The sequence below is a fragment of the Mustela nigripes genome, chromosome 9 (genome assembly GCF_022355385.1).
Source record: "Mustela nigripes isolate SB6536 chromosome 9, MUSNIG.SB6536, whole genome shotgun sequence".
NCBI classification, from domain to species: domain Eukaryota; kingdom Metazoa; phylum Chordata; class Mammalia; order Carnivora; family Mustelidae; genus Mustela; species Mustela nigripes.
The window spans coordinates 68,428,119-68,443,866 of record NC_081565.1 but is presented as its reverse complement, the minus strand read 5'-3'; the positions used below and the strand labels follow the sequence as shown (position 1 = coordinate 68,443,866).

Genomic DNA, 15,748 nt, shown 5'->3' with positions numbered 1-15,748 from the left:
GTCCATCACCTGATGAATGGATAAACAAAACAGCAAATACGTGCAACAGAACAGCATTCACCCTTAAAAAAGAAGGAAATTCTGACATCTGCTACAACATGGATGAAACCTGAGGACATTAACTGAAATCAGTCATAAAGGGAACAAATACTTATTCCACTTTTATGCAATACCTGGGTAGTCAAATTCAGAGAAGGAAAGTAGAATGCTTGTAGGGGCTGGTGGAAGGGGAAAGGGGTTACTGTTAATAGTTACAGTATCTCAGTTTTGCAAGATGGAAAGAATTCTAGGGATGGCTGAAGGTAATGGTTGCACAACAATGCAAAATGTATCCAATGCCACTGAACTGTACACTTAAGAATGGTTAAGATGGTAAATTTTATGTGTATCTTAAAATTAAAAGTTTTCAATTTTAAGTGAATATGAAACATTAAAATTACATAAGGCTTGCATTAAATTTCTATTATGTAGCACTGTATTTAAGCCATGGTAAAATTTTCCAGGGAGAAGAATTTTGAGTACCCATGTGACAAGATCTAGAACAGTTAGCTCTAATGCCTAAGGCAGAAGTCAGCAAACTTTCTGAAAAGGGCTAAAGAATAAATATTTTCAGTTCTGTGGGCCATATGGTCATTCTTTTTTCTTTTTTAATTTTTAATAAACATATAATATCTTTTTATCCCCAGGGGTACAGGTCTGTGAATCGCCAGGTTTACACACTTCACAGCACTCACCAAAGCACATACCCTCCCCAATGTCCATAACCCCGCCCCCCTTCTCTCAACCCCTCTCCCCCCAGCATATATGGTCATTCTTGAAAGCAGTCACAGATAATCAAGTAAGTGAATGGACATGGTGGATTTGGTCCACTATCATTGGCTGACCCCCACACTAAAGCACTGTAATCAATGACTCCTGTTAGCTGAGACTGCTAGATTTTCAGGAATTTTGTAAGCCAGTTTAATATCGGTAGCTTAATATCTGCCATGGTAAGAGTACACCATGAAAATCACCAAACACTACAAATCAGTGCTATTTTTTCCTGAAAAAGAGGTTGATAAACATTTACCAACACACCACTGACTGTACTTACTTCTTTCCTATGCATTTAATTAGCTGTCTGGGTGCCTGGGTGGGCTCAGTCTGTTAAGCACCCCACTGCTGATTACACGTCAGATCCTGAGTTCCAGCCCTGAGACAGGCTCTGCACTCGGCATGGAGTCTGCTTCAGATTGTCCCCCCTTCCCTACCCCTCACTCACACATATACTTTCTCTCTTAAATAAATAAAATCTTTAAAAAATAAGTAAAAAAATAAGATTATACTAGTTGTGAACCATCTTTGGAAAAATGCATAGTCATTTAACAGTCATCTGAATAACCGGCAGTTTTTATTAAATACACATTATTGTGCATAATGGTCTAGATTCACCTGTAAACAAATATTTACTGAACCCAAACTATGTGCTATGCTTTGGTAACATAATGATGAACAAAGATCATCTCTAGCAGAAGAAATAAGCATCAATCAAATAATCATTTAAATAATGAATTTAAATTGTGATGAATTATAACCGAAAAACAGAGTGCTATAAGAAAATACAACAGGGAATCCCAATCTAGTCTAGACAATCAGGGATACTTCTCTGAGAAAGGGACCTTTGCCCTGAGATTTAAGGTACAGGTAGTAAGGTGCAGAGTAGGACGCATTCCAGGTAGCAAGAACAAATGGCAAAGAAGTCCTGAGGCAGGAAAAAAAACTGTAACAACAGGTCAGGGAACTAAAAAGTCAATATGGCAAGACTTAAGTGACCAAGGAGGAAAGAACACATCAGAATGGAGAGAGACGTAGGCAGGCACTGTAAGCACACAGGGCCTCAAAGCAAAGTATGTAAGTCTAAGATCAGTGGGAAGCTATTAGTTTTAAGGATAATATGATCTGATTAACATTCTTTAGAGATTGTTGTAGGAATGAATGTTGGGGGGGAGCAGTGAGGTAGGGAGACTCACCAGCAAGCTCCTACAGTTTCCAAGCAAGAGACAATGGCAACTTAGTGGAGTCAAACCTAAATCTTAAAAGTACCTACTTAATCTATTAAATTCTCAGAGCAATTTTTAGTCTCAGGACACCACTCTTAGAAATTTGAAACCCCAGTTGTTTTTTTTTTTAAAGATTTTATTTATTTATTTGACAGAGAGAAATCACAAGTAGACTGAGAGGCAGGCAGAGAGAGAGAGGGAAGCAGGCTCCCTGATGAGCAGAGAGCCCGACGCGGGACTCGATCCCAGAACCCTGAGATCATGACCTGAGCCGAAGGCAGCAGCTCAACCCACTGAGCCACCCAGGCGCCCTGAAACCCCAGTTTTTGTTTATGAATGTGTATCTACTGACGTTTTTGCTATATTAAAAATTAAAACTGAGGCATCTTTAAAAACATGCATTTAACAATAACAATAAACTCATTACATGTTAATATAAGTAACATTCTTATGAAAAGTAACTATATTTCCCCAGTGTGAAGAGTAACACTGTTTTAAATTTTTGCACATCACTTTAGTCTAATGGAAGAGAACTGGATTTTCAAATCTGTCTCCATATCTCACATTTTCACATGCTGTTGATTTTTGAGAGAACTAGAAAAACACAATGGAATTATTGTGAAAATAGTTTTGATCTCATGGTCCTCCTTGAAGGGGTTTGGGGACTCCCCCCTCCAAAAAAAGCCACACTGAGTCATGTAATCAAAATGAGATGCACTTTGCAATAACTAGGATGGCAATAATCAAAGACAGACAATAACAAGTGTTCCGGGGAATGTGGAGTAATTGGAATCCTCATGCACTGCTGGTGGGAATTTAAAATGGTGCCGTCACTTTGGAAAATAGTTTGGCAGTTCCTCAAAAAGTTAAACATAGAGTCACCACATGACCCAGCATTTCCACTCATAGGTACAAAGAAATACAAAAGCGTATGTCCACATGAAAATTTCTGAGTTATTCACAGAAACATTATTCAGACTGGTCAAAATGAAACAACCCAAATGATTAACAATCCACTGGCTGATGAATGGAGAAATAAAATGAGAAATATATCCATTCAATGGGATATTTTTCAGCAATAAAAAGAGCTGATCCATGCTACAACAACACAGATGAACCCTGAAAACATTACACTAAGTGAAAGAACATAATCACAGGTTTTCAAAATCCGTATTTTACACTTTCAGCACATTTCAAATCAATCCAACCACATTTTAAGTATTTGACAATCAGCTGTGGTTGGTAGTACCAAAGTGGACAGTGCATTTTAGATCCATCATAAAGTAGAAAGTTAAATGGTGTTGGTGGTAATGATCATGACACACAGCAATCTCCCTTAGCAAGAAAAGGCTCAAATCTATGCAATACAGTATTTGTTATGAGTAAGTATGTTAATACTTTTCTAAAAGTTTCAAGCAATGAAAACATTTTCCGAAATTAGAATGTATGTTGCCTGAATATTTCAGATAACTGTATTTCAAATCTTACACTCTAACCAACAGAGCTATAAAATCCCAGAACAAGCTAGTTAGATATTACCTGGAAGCTCCCTTCTATTCTCTGCACTAATTTTAATGAACAGTGGACACACGCTACACCCCCACCCCAATCCCATTTTGGACTTCATCTCTCTTGTTGACACTTGGAAGTCCTCAAACTGTTTCCCATAGTAGATAATGAATAATTAATAGGGGGAAAAAAAGGTCTCCTACTCAGGGACTCTGTACCAATACACACAACTTATCTGGGTTTTTTTTTTTTTTAATCTACTTACTTATATTATGAAAAACCCTATTTACAAAATCACCTTGAAACACACACCGTTAAGTTTATATTCTAACCACCCTTAACTAGAAATTTAAACATTACTCAACTGACTGCTCAATCAAATAAATTTCACTTTAACTTCAAAGTGTTGTTATTATCAACTCCAAATAAGCAACACTAAATACCAACTGTATTAAGGTATCCTGTTTCTGCCTATTAGTTATATACACTCAAACAGAACCCGAGGATAAAATAAGAAAATTAGTTACCACCTTACAATGTATTTTATAAATGACCCAGAAAAAGCTTAATATAATTTCATCCAATCGATTATTAGAACATTCATATAAATACTATTTCAGTATAATGTACTAACAAAATTTACATTATACAGAAACCCATACTGAAAGAGGTTCTTAACTGTAGAATATGGAATTTGCTTATAAAATGTCTAAGCCTTCAGTATTTTCCTTCTCTAAGTCTTTTGCCTACCATACCCTCTTCATCTTAAAATTAGATAAAAATTTTCAGGACCATATATTTCCCAATTTTTTACTCAGCATTTTTACTGAACATGGAATCTTAAAGTCATTAAATGTATTTTAATGACAGATTTTACTCTGTAACAAATAGTTTAAATCAAACCATTTAATTAAAATTTAAGTTATAAAATGATATAATTTCTTGTGCAAGTCAAATTTACAAATCATCTGCCAATTGCTTTTCATACACTCCTATTTTTCCTGTATGTGTTTCCCTTAACAGACCCCACAGATAGTTCAACTTGTCTTCAGGTTCTTGGTGCTGTGTTACATGTTTTCTTTCTTTTTTTTTTTTAAATCATGTTTTCTGCTTCAACAGAAAGCATTTTTCAGAATAAAAATTCAACTGCCATTAGAGTAAGTTGTTTTAGAAAAGCTTTAATTTAACAAATTTACTTTGGTTACAAAAGAGTAAGATTAAAACTTCCACAGACTTTAAACCTCTAAGGCCACCATCACAAAAAGCAAAAACAAACCAACCCTCACAGACAGAACATCTTAAAATGACTTAAATGAATTTTTCAACTTACAAAATATTTACTCTTTCTCCCTAATTTTTTACAATAAAGTGCTGAAAAGCAGGTAGGAAAGTAGAGACCTGAATCCTAGAAAGAAGACCCACAGGCTTAAAAGTTAGTATTGCTACACATATACTAGAAGAGCTAAAATGAAAAAAAGACAGACACTATCAAATGCTAGCAGGGATGTGGAGCAACAGGAACTCCCATGCACTAGGTGGAACTTCAAGATGTTAGAATTCTTTTTTAAAACATAGTTTTTTATAGAACTAAGCCTATAGCTATCCTATCACCCAGTCATTGCACTTCCAAGTATTTAATAGGAGAAACACATCTGTCCAACAAAAATGTGTACAACAGTGTTCACAGCAACCAAGTGCAAGAAGCCCAGGTGGTCCTCAACAGGAGTACATATTCATACAGTGGGAACCACAGCAAGAAGAAATTACTGGTATACACAAGAAAGAACCTCAAAAACATTACTCTGAGTGAAAAAACCTTTCCCAAAAGAGTACATACTCTCATCTCATTTATATGAAGTTCCAGAACAGACTAACAGTGAAAAACAAGAAGTCAGTGGTGGATGGAGGGGAGTGGGACTAAATCAACTGGGAAAGGTCAAAGGAGAACTTTCCAGTCAACTATAAAGTTCTGCAACTTGATAAAGCTTTGGGTCATACAGGTGCATGTATTTGTGAAAAACATTTAATGGTGGTATTTGCAACTCACTCTGAAATGCCTCCCAAAAAAGGAAACTAATATGTGATTAGTTGCGTGACAGAGCAAATACAGCAAAATGTCAATTGCAGGTGATGCACATGTGAATATTCACTGTACCACTCTTTCAACCTTCCTGTATGTTGGAAAACAAAGATGTTAAAGGAAATTTTTATACAATTGAGAACACCCCCCCAAAATGTGATTCGGAAGGTGGTAAAAGTTTCTCCCGTGATGGTACACTCAATATACTGCTTCACAAAACACACCACCTTTCAGAACTGAACTATATAAACCAATACCCCATTTACTATTCCTGTTCAAACTTACATGTACCTCTCAGGAATTGTTTCCTCACAGACTTCGCATTATTTTAGATCGTCAGAGATCAATTCAACAATTATGAAAAAATATCCTGGGATGTACATTCAACAATAAGCTAAAGCAAATTTGTTGAATTCTTCAAGATTCTTAACAGCCAAGTCTGTATACCTCAACAGCTTTTAAGTAGTACATTATTTGGTAATATTCTCCATTAACTCTAATTTTGTTCTCTTTTATTCGACTGCAATCGCTAGTACCTGCAAAACGTGGCTACCATCCCTCTAAAATCAAACAAAAACCTTCCCAATGGCTGGCACCTCAGAGATGTGAGATAAATATGCGAAAAAGAAAACAGCAAGTCATCAATGAAAGTCGTCATCCACCTTTCCTCAAGCCTAGTACTATTAAGATGCGCCTGAAAACAATTTCTACGTCAGGGTGGTTTTTTTCTTGAAGACTGCAAGGTAGGATAAATTTCAGCCATCAAAACGGAAAACTAAATGTACACGTGCTCCTCGCCCCCAAATCTACCTTAACTCGCAAGCAGGTAGAAACAATGAGCAACCCCCCCCCTTTTTTTTTTAATTCATGAGACAAAACCACAGATGAGGCCAAAGCGAACCCTCGCCCCAGCCCAGCCTCCACCCCGCCCGGAGAGCCGCGGTGGTCCCTTTCCTTTGTGAGCAGCCGGAGGGAGGCGGCGGGGGGGCGGGGAGCTGGGGGAGGAGGCCGGTGGTCGGCGGACGCGGGAGCAGGAGGAGGGCGCGGAGGGAAGCGGCGTCGCCGCGTCCCACAAACAGGCCGCGGGGCCCCGCCACAAGCCTCTGCGGTGTCCCAAGGAGCACACCCAGGAACTTGGGTGTGATCTAATTCGAGAAGCAACCCGCGAGAGGGGCCGAGGGCACCTCGGGGGACGATCCCTTCCAGGCCCTTCCAAAACCGTCCCTCCTTCCACGGGCGGAGGTCCTGCCGCCACCCCCACCCCGGGCCCGAGGCCAGGGCGGCCCTCACCTGCTGGACGGAGCTATTCTCGGGCACAGCGAACTCCTCCTTCTCCTTCGGGGTCTTCACGGTGACTTTCATGATCTTGGGCTCCGCCGAGGCAGCGGCCGCGGGGGCGCCGGCACCTTCGGCCGCGGCGGCGCTGTCCTGGGAGCTCGGAGGGCCGCCGCTTTCACCACTCTCGGCCATGGCGGCGGCGGCGGTGACTCAGGCGCGCAGGAGGGAGCGGGCGAGCGAGGGGGAGCCAGCAGACGGCAGAGCCGGCCGGCCCGGGCAGCGGAGAATGCGCGGCACGCCGCCTCAGCGACAACGGGTGTAAGGCCGCCCTGGCAGGCGAGGGGCCGCGGAGCTCGGTGTGGGCTCCGGCGCAGGCCCGGCTCGGGCGCTCGGCAGCCGCCGTGTGTTCAGACGCCGCTCGGTCGCAGCGACATCCGCAGCCGCCGCCGCTCTTCCTCCTCCCCGCCCCTCCCCCCACGTCCCTCGGCCGGCGCCGCGCAGGGCACGCCGGGTAACTCGGCTGGCGGCGTCGCCGAGTCATGCCCGGCCGGCCCCGCGGCCACCTCCCGCCGCTTTTCTTTCCTTCTCCTGCTCCATTGTTCAGAGGGTGCGCGCAGCCGGAGTGGAGGACTAAAAGCAAAATAGGGCGGGAGAGATCAGTTCTTTTCATTTCATCCCCTTCGCGAAAAAAATAAATTAGGGGGTTCTGGGAGGTGCTGTGACGGCGCGCTGTGATGACCTCACGACTAGCGAAATTACTAGAAAGGGGGCTCGACCACTGCGCGCTGCAGCCACCCATGCGCCTGCGCGGTGGTGGTCCAGATCGCGTCCCCCACCCGGTGCAGACCCCGCGGTGGCCTTGCCCTGCCCTTCCGCGCCCTCACGCTCGCGTCGCCTTTGCGAGCGCCCGGTACCCCGACGGCAGGGGAGTGAAAATGCTGGCGAGCTGTGCTGTGGCTTTAACATCCTTCCGTGTGCCTGCTTGTAGGATTTTAAATGGTTGAGCCTATGGTCGGGTGCGCGGGAGTTGGAAGCTAAGTTAATGGAGGAACGATCTTCATCGTAACGAAGGAAAAATGGGCCGCAGACACCCTGCGCGATCCCGCGGAGTCATTGCTCCACGGCCACAGCGTCCCGCCCTCGGGTCAGCCCGGTCTGGTCTGGCGATCAGGCCACCTCTGTTGACAGTGGCCTCTCCTCCCGCTCTGACAGCCCTGCGCAGGCGTCCCGAATTCTCGGAACACTATCCATTAAAACATGTGGGACAGAAACGGAGAAAAAGAACTGCCCCCAACCTGGGCCGTTTAATGTAGCCGAGGTGTTCATTTTATCCTCTATCGATCATCAAGTTACTGCCGCAGTTCAGACTTCAGGTGTCATTAAAGGCAGTTAGCTGTTCAAAAGTCGTTTTCAGTAAAGTATGGGCACAAATAAGAAATAAGTTGATTATTTTTCCCCTGACAGTCCTGAATTTGAAATGACGTCATCATTTGCCTTTAAAGATGACTTGCAAGGAATAGAGAACCTAGGACATAAACTTTATTAATCAGTATTGCGCAAATGGGAACTGTGACAGCCCACTGTGACCCAAATATGCAAAGACACAGTCTGTATTTCTGTTTTTAAACAATCCAGACCTGTTCTGGCAAAAAAATATTGTCCCATGAAGACTACTTTTTAGTAGAACCCCTTTGAGATCTGGGTGTAAGAGTTATGAAAGAATAAATTGCAATATAGACATCATTTGACATCAACGAGATTTGTGGCAGCATTGCTCAATAAGGTGACGAGATTACACAAGGTTCTCTGCTGAAGGATACACGTGGCTAAAGGGTGACTATTTGCGTGTGTCTAGCTGTGAGGTAATCACTACTTCTCAAGGTAGAAAGTTCCACCGTTGGACAACCAAGCATTATCTCTAACCCCGTTCTTATGAAATTGCTCTGTAATTATTTATGTCTTTTTTAATTTCTAAAAAAAATGTATGTGCACAATTTATGGCAATACAATCTCTAAGTATACGTGGTATATATACCCCTTTTATTTTTATTTTTTTAAGATTTTTTTTTATGACAGAGACACAAGAGAGGGAACACAGGCACAGGGGAGCTGGAGAGGGAAAAGCAGGCTCCTCACTGAGCAGTGAACTGGATATGGGGCTCTGATCCAGGATGCTGGGATCATGACTTGAGCCTTAGGCAGACGTTTAATGACTGAGATGCCACTTTTTAGAAATAATCCTACCTTTTAAGGAACCGTTGATAGTGGGGGGTCTAGATGGGGATCAACAAATTTCTGGAGAAGTCTAGATGATAAATATGTTAGGCTTTGCAGGGCCTACATTCTCTATCTCAAATAATGAGCTCTACCACAAACCAACCATAGACTACACATAAATGAATTAGTGGCGGTGTTCCAAAGCCACTTAAAAAACAGGCGTAGGATCTGAATGGAACCCCAGGGTCTACATGTCTACTTAAGGCATCTTCTTCTAAATTTTTTTTTCATTAAATGGTCAGTTGGAGAAAAATTACAGAAGCATATTTCATTCATTCTACAAACATCATTTGAGCACAACCAAAGTCCAAATACTAGTTGAGAATACAAGACAAATAATACTTAGTCCCTGTCCTCAGAAAATCTAGAGGCTCTTTGGATGAGGAGAAGGAGAAGTAAAGGAGAGAGCAGTGACATGCTGGTAAACGTTTAATGATCAGATCCCAGAAAACAAGTTTTGATTCATAGCATTTGCCAATTTCCTTGAGGTAAATACTTGCAAAATAGCCCATCTCAAGCTACCATCTTGCTCACCAGAGTCCTGAAATTTTACCAGTGAGTTCTTACAAGCCAATATGAGCCAGATATCCAAATTTCAAGTACAATGGTAAAAGGTCATTGTTCACAAGGTAGAAGAATTCTTCCTTGACAAAGTGAGGCAATTAATTCAACCAACACGAATTTATTGAGCACATTTTAATGCTGTGTCGAAGAACTTACAAAGCTTCAACACAAGGTATGTACACGTGTACTACACGTACACAAAAGTACTACAACACAAGGCAGTATACATGTCATGCCAAACAAGTGGTATAAATAACATTCATTCATCATGTTACTCCCCTACTCAAAATCCATCAGAAGTTCTGTGCTGCCTGGAAAATAAAGACCAACTTTCTTTTTTTTTTTTTTTAAGATTTTATTTATTTATTTGACAGAGAGAGATCACAAGTAGGCAGAGAGAGAGAGAGGAGGAAGCAGGCTCCCTGCTGAGCAGAGAGCCCGATGCGGGACTCGATCCCAGGACCCTGAGATCATGACCTGAGCCAAAGGCAGCGGCTTAACTCACTGAGCCACCCAGGCGCCCAAGACCAACTTTCTTAACTAGAAATTCAAGTTCATTCCTGGTCGGACTTGCAAGTTTTATTCCCATTACCCTATAGATACACTCCACTGCAGTCCTACATATTTAGAAGCCCTCATACATTTTACTTTCCTCACCTCTGGTCATTCCTTCAAGTCATCACACACACACACACACACATACAGAGTGCCCATTATTGCTGCCCCCTCTCTAACACACCTTGAACACCCACACCTATGGAATCAATTTTTTTCTTTGATCCCCCGTCATAATTATTAGAACAATTTACCTAACAATTCATCACCTGTAACATAGTTTCTATTATCTAAAACTATTCTTCTGCCACCAGTATAGCTCACACCCTTATTAACTCTGGCCTAGATTACAACCATAACATCCTACAGAAGTTCTTCTGCCTCAGGGTAAAGCCTCCTTCCTCAAAACTGTCTCCTCTTGTTGCCAACTTATCCTTCTATAACTAAGCTTTGGTTATGACACTTAGAAATTTTTCATGAGCTCTCACCAAAGTTTCAGAACAATATCTAAACTTCGGGGTACGGTCTCCAGGCCCTCTCTGAACAAAAGACATTGTTTCTCCTTCATCTCTTACCCCCAACCAAATGGGTCCCCCAAGCTCTCCAAGCCTATCCTGCACTTTCCTGCCTTAAGTCTTCAATGCAACATTTTCACTACAAGTAGATTCTTTCCTCTCACGTTGACTCCATTGTTTTACCCACCTGTCAAGCTTCACCTAAAATGTGACTTTCCCTAACAATTTTTCCCTGATAACCTTTTTGATCAGAAATTGTCTCGGAACACTCCATATTTTCATATAGCTTTATTACCTTTTTGGTGTCATGCCTTGTATTACACTTAATTGTGTGCATATCACCTTTGTTAGACAAGGTCCTTGAAAACAGGGATTAAGTCTTAATCATTATATGTATCCCCCAGTGCCCAAACTAACTTGGCATGAGAGCATTTACTTTTGAACTGAAGTGTTGAATTGTCATGTTTCTACTAGAAAGGAAATTCATTTGAATCAATAGATCATTTTATACCCAAGGTTTATGGCATAGTGACAGATAGAAAGATAATAGATTTGTACCTACACCCCTTGAAATTTATTTGCTTTGCAATAAGTTCAGAGGAAGGAAACATTACTTATTCCTGCTTGGGGTGAGGAAGGGGAAGGTGGGTGAGCCAGAGAAGAATTCTTAAGGAAATGATTGGAGCCAGGCCTTACGGAATGGGTATGATTTTGTTAAGCTTGTGAACAGGCAACATCGTGATGCAATGGTGAGAAATAGAAATTCTGCTAGAGACGAGCCTGGGTGGCTCAGTCATTAAGCCTCTGGCTTTGGCTCCAGTTATGATCCCAGGGTCCTGGGATCGAGCCCTGCATCAGAATCCCTGCTCAGGGGGAGCCTTCTTCTCCCACTCCCCCTGCTTGTGCATGCGTGCTCTCTCTCTCTCTCTGTCAAATAAATAAGTAAATAAACAAATAAAATCTTAAAAAAAGAAAGAAAAAGAAATTCTGCTAGAGCACTGATCTAAAGTGTGGTCCACAGCCTAGGAACAGTCCACAAAGTACCTTTGGGGGTACTTCAAAATCAAAGAGAATAGGCTAAACCATTCAATAAGTTTCTGAGCCTTGGGGCTGTGGAAGAGGTGGTAGTGATGAGAGGAGCTTACCTTATTAATTCACCACCTGAAACTAGACCACTGGATGGAATGCTTCCACCACAAGCTCTGAACAAAGGTTGCAAAGTAGGAGCCCACGGCTCTGCGTGGCGCTGCAGAACATACAAGAGCAAAGAAAGGGCCTGCAGCACACAAAAGAAGGAGATATGGCAAGCCTCTCAAGAATCCACCTGTGATCCTTATTTTGTTCTAGTCTCACTACATTTTTACTTTTTATTTTGAAATAATGATAGCCTCACAGGAAGTTGCACAAATAGTACAGAGACCTAGATACCCTTCACCCAACTTTCCCCAGTGGTGACATCTTAACCTGTTGCCTATGATCAAACTAGGAGATTGACGTCAACTAGACTGCATGCCTTATTCAGTTTGCGCCATGATTTTTAACCTGTATTCATTTGTGTACAGGTGTGTGTTTGTGTGGCTCTCTCCAGTTTAATCCAATGTATAGTTTTGGGTAACCATAACCACAGTCAAGACACAGAATAATTCTACCAACCAGTAGAACTTTCTAAAATTTTAACTTTAATTGTTTTTATTTTAACTTTTTTTTTTTTTTTACAGTAATCTCTGTCCCCAATGTGGGGCTCAAACTCATGACTCTGAGGTCAAGAGTTGCATGCTCTACTGACTGAGCCAACCAGGCCCTGTTTCTTAACCTTCTTGTACAGCAGGTTTTCTCAAACTTGACACCACTGACATTTAGGGTCAGATAATGCTTTGTTGTGGGGGCTTCCTGTGCATTTAGCAGCATCTCTGACCTCTACTCACTAAATGCCAGTAGTGCCCCCAGCCCATCCCACCCCTAGCATGAGAATCAAATGACTCTAAATTCTGCCTAATGTCTCCAGGAGATAAAACTGCCCCTGGTTGAGAACCACTGCTGTACAAAGAACCATATTTCACTACAAAGTCTCTTTAATTCTGAGTCACTTTAATAGTCATGATAAACCCTTATGGATTTTCCCCCAATATGGGTAAGTATTTCCAGGATTCCATTATGAACTTGAATTTAACCGCAGTTGTTTCTTTTCACCTACTCAGTTCTTATCAGCTGTAATTTCCCAGGGCCTTATGAAAATGTCTAAAAATATTCTAGGACTATTCTTCTTTGACCTCTCTTATGAACAGGTACTACTGATATCCTGACTCACCATCCCTAGCGCAAGCATTGACTATCTTACAAAAGTGGTAAGACTGGTTCTCCTGGAAACATATAAATACAACAATAAATATTTTTATAATTAGACAGACTCAAGCTGAGCTTTATTCTGTATAGAATTCCAAGCCCAGTGATTTCTTTTCAGAAGACAACTTTACTCACACATAAAAGTATTTTGAATGGGTTTCCTGACCTTTAGGAGGTTACATTACATGTAGAGTCTGCCCTTGTGTTGCATAAACCAAGTAAAGGAACCATGGGGAAATTTTAGGTGCTCTCTGTAGGTTAAAGTGTGTAAAACCTACTGCATGAAGCAAATCATTTAGGAATTCCAGAGGATAAAGTGCTTCTGGGGAACAGAAATTCTTCTGGGTGTTGGAGAGTTTTGTAGCACTCAAGAAGTTAACCTGTTGACAGGCAACTTGATGGCTCAGTTGCTTAAGTGTCTGCCTTTGGCTCAAATCATGATCCTGGAGTTCTGGGATCAAGCCTTCCTGCTCAGTGGGAAACCTGCTTATCTCCCTGTCCTATGCTCCCCCCCCCATGCTCTCTCTCTCAAGTAAATAAATAAAATCTTTAAAAAAAAAAAAAGAAGTTAACCTGTCGAGATATTTTATACAGGAAGCTGAGAGGTGTTTTTTTTTAAGTGTATAATCTTCTCATCATTCTATTTCATCCAAATAGTTCTTACAAACTTAGTTTCCAAATGGGTTAAAAGTGAAGACAGAACAACGCTGTGGGTTATCTGAGTTGTTTGTATCATCTATCAAGTACTGTGAACAGTCTGATATTTTTCCCTATTACAAGCTAACAGTTTCAGGAATGCTGGCAAGAAGATATAAGACTCCTAGATCAGAAATAAAATACTTTGTTACTAACAGCAGTAACAGTAGCCAGTGTGTCAGCATTTTCTTGCACCAGTTCCCCAAGCCCTAACTTCTGCAGAAGGATACAGAGGGGGCCAATGACACCTGTGCACACAGTGGGTTGCATTCTAAGAGAGGAACCCCAAACTTGGGGAACTTGGATCTGCTAAGTGGGCAGTAAACCTGCAGACCTTTGCTCTGCGGGGAGATCTGATAGCTTCAAAGATGTTCACTATACAAATATCTTTGAAAAACAAGTCCAGAACAAAAGCAGTTTTCTATTGTAGCTATGACCAATAACCACAAATTCAGTGGCTTGAAACAAGAAAGATTTGTTATTTTACAATTCTGGAGGTCAGAAGTCCAAAGCGGATCTTTCTTTTTCTCCCCAGTTTTATTGAGATAGAACTGACATATTGTATAAATTTAAGGTGTAAAACATGGTTTGATGTATGCATATACTGCACAATGACTACCATAAGATTAATACCCTCGTCCCACATAGTTACATTTGTTCTTTTTGATTAGAAGTTTTTTTTTTTTTTTAAAGATTTTACTTATTTGTCAGAGAGAGCGAGCGAGAGTGAGCACAGGCAGACAGAGTGGAAGGCAGAGTCAGACGGAGAAGCAGGCTCCCTGCGGAGCAAGGAGCCCGATGTGGGACTCGATGTGGGACTCGATCCCAGGACACCGGGATCATGACCCGAGCCGAAGGCAGCTGCTTAACCAACTGAGCCACCCAGGCGTCCCTTGATTAGTTTTGAGATATACTCTTAGTAACCTTCACACATTCAATACGGTATTGTTAACTACAGTCATGATGCTGTACCTGACATCCCCAGAGTTTAATCTTACACCTGAAAGTGTGTACCGTTTTGTTTTCATTTTTTGTCATTGTCTTATCTAAATTCAAGCTAGTTAACATATTGTGTATTATTAATTTCAGGGTAGAATATAGTGATTCATCAATTGTATATAATACTCAGTGCTCATTATTACATAAACCAAGCGCCCTCCTTAATGCCCTTCACCCAGTTACCCCAGCTCCCCACCCTCCCAAATCCCCTTTCCTCCAAAATGAATCTAAAGGGCAAAAATCAGAGGCTGTGTTCCTTCTGAAGGCTCTAGAGGAGAATCTGTTCCTTGCCGTTTTCAGCCTGTAGAGAGAGTTCCTGTTCTTTGGCTTGGGACCAAGTTTCTCCAATCTCCGCTTCCATTGTCAATCTCTGACTTTCCTGACCCCCTCTCTTACTTATAAGGATGCTTGTGATGACATTGCCCATCCCAGATAATCCAGGATAATTTCCCTTCTCAGGACCCTAACCACAGCTGTAGAATGCCTTTTGTGTTTCAAGTGACAGATTCATAGGTTCCAGGGATTAGCATGTGGACATCCTGGGAGAGCCCTTATTCTGCCCACCCCATGCAGCGAGTGCCTATATTCCCAATATGTGCAGAAGTAGGAAAGACCCACGAAGAATTATCTCCTGGGAATATCTAGCTCTTGTTTCTACACTTTCCTGGCTTCTGGCAAACTTTCTCATGAGTATGCCACTCTGTTCATCATTCTGATTAAACTGCCCACCAGAAGCTGGGGGTAAAACCCATTCAATTTGTTTCATACAGCCCTTAATAAAGCTAATATCAACAGGATTCTAAGTAGCAGGATGAGGCCAGCCGTTAGTAATTGTACTCCTCACGGGTCCAGACCAAATCAACTGAACTAATCCCATAAACCAACAAGGTCTA

At 41.7% G+C, this 15,748-nt stretch overlaps 1 protein-coding gene across 2 annotated transcripts in view; it reads right to left on the bottom strand.

Annotated features, from left to right (window-relative positions):
• Window positions 1-7,396, bottom strand: part of UBQLN1 (ubiquilin 1) — a 53,236-nt gene extending 45,840 nt beyond the window's left edge. For both annotated transcript variants that reach the window (XM_059411788.1, XM_059411789.1), the window contains exon 1: window positions 6,919-7,396. In XM_059411788.1, the coding sequence (XP_059267771.1) occupies window positions 6,919-7,098 (180 nt within the window). In that variant the 5' untranslated portion in view covers window positions 7,099-7,396. The remainder of the gene's footprint in view (window positions 1-6,918) is intronic.
• Between the last annotated feature and the right edge of the window lie 8,352 nt (window positions 7,397-15,748).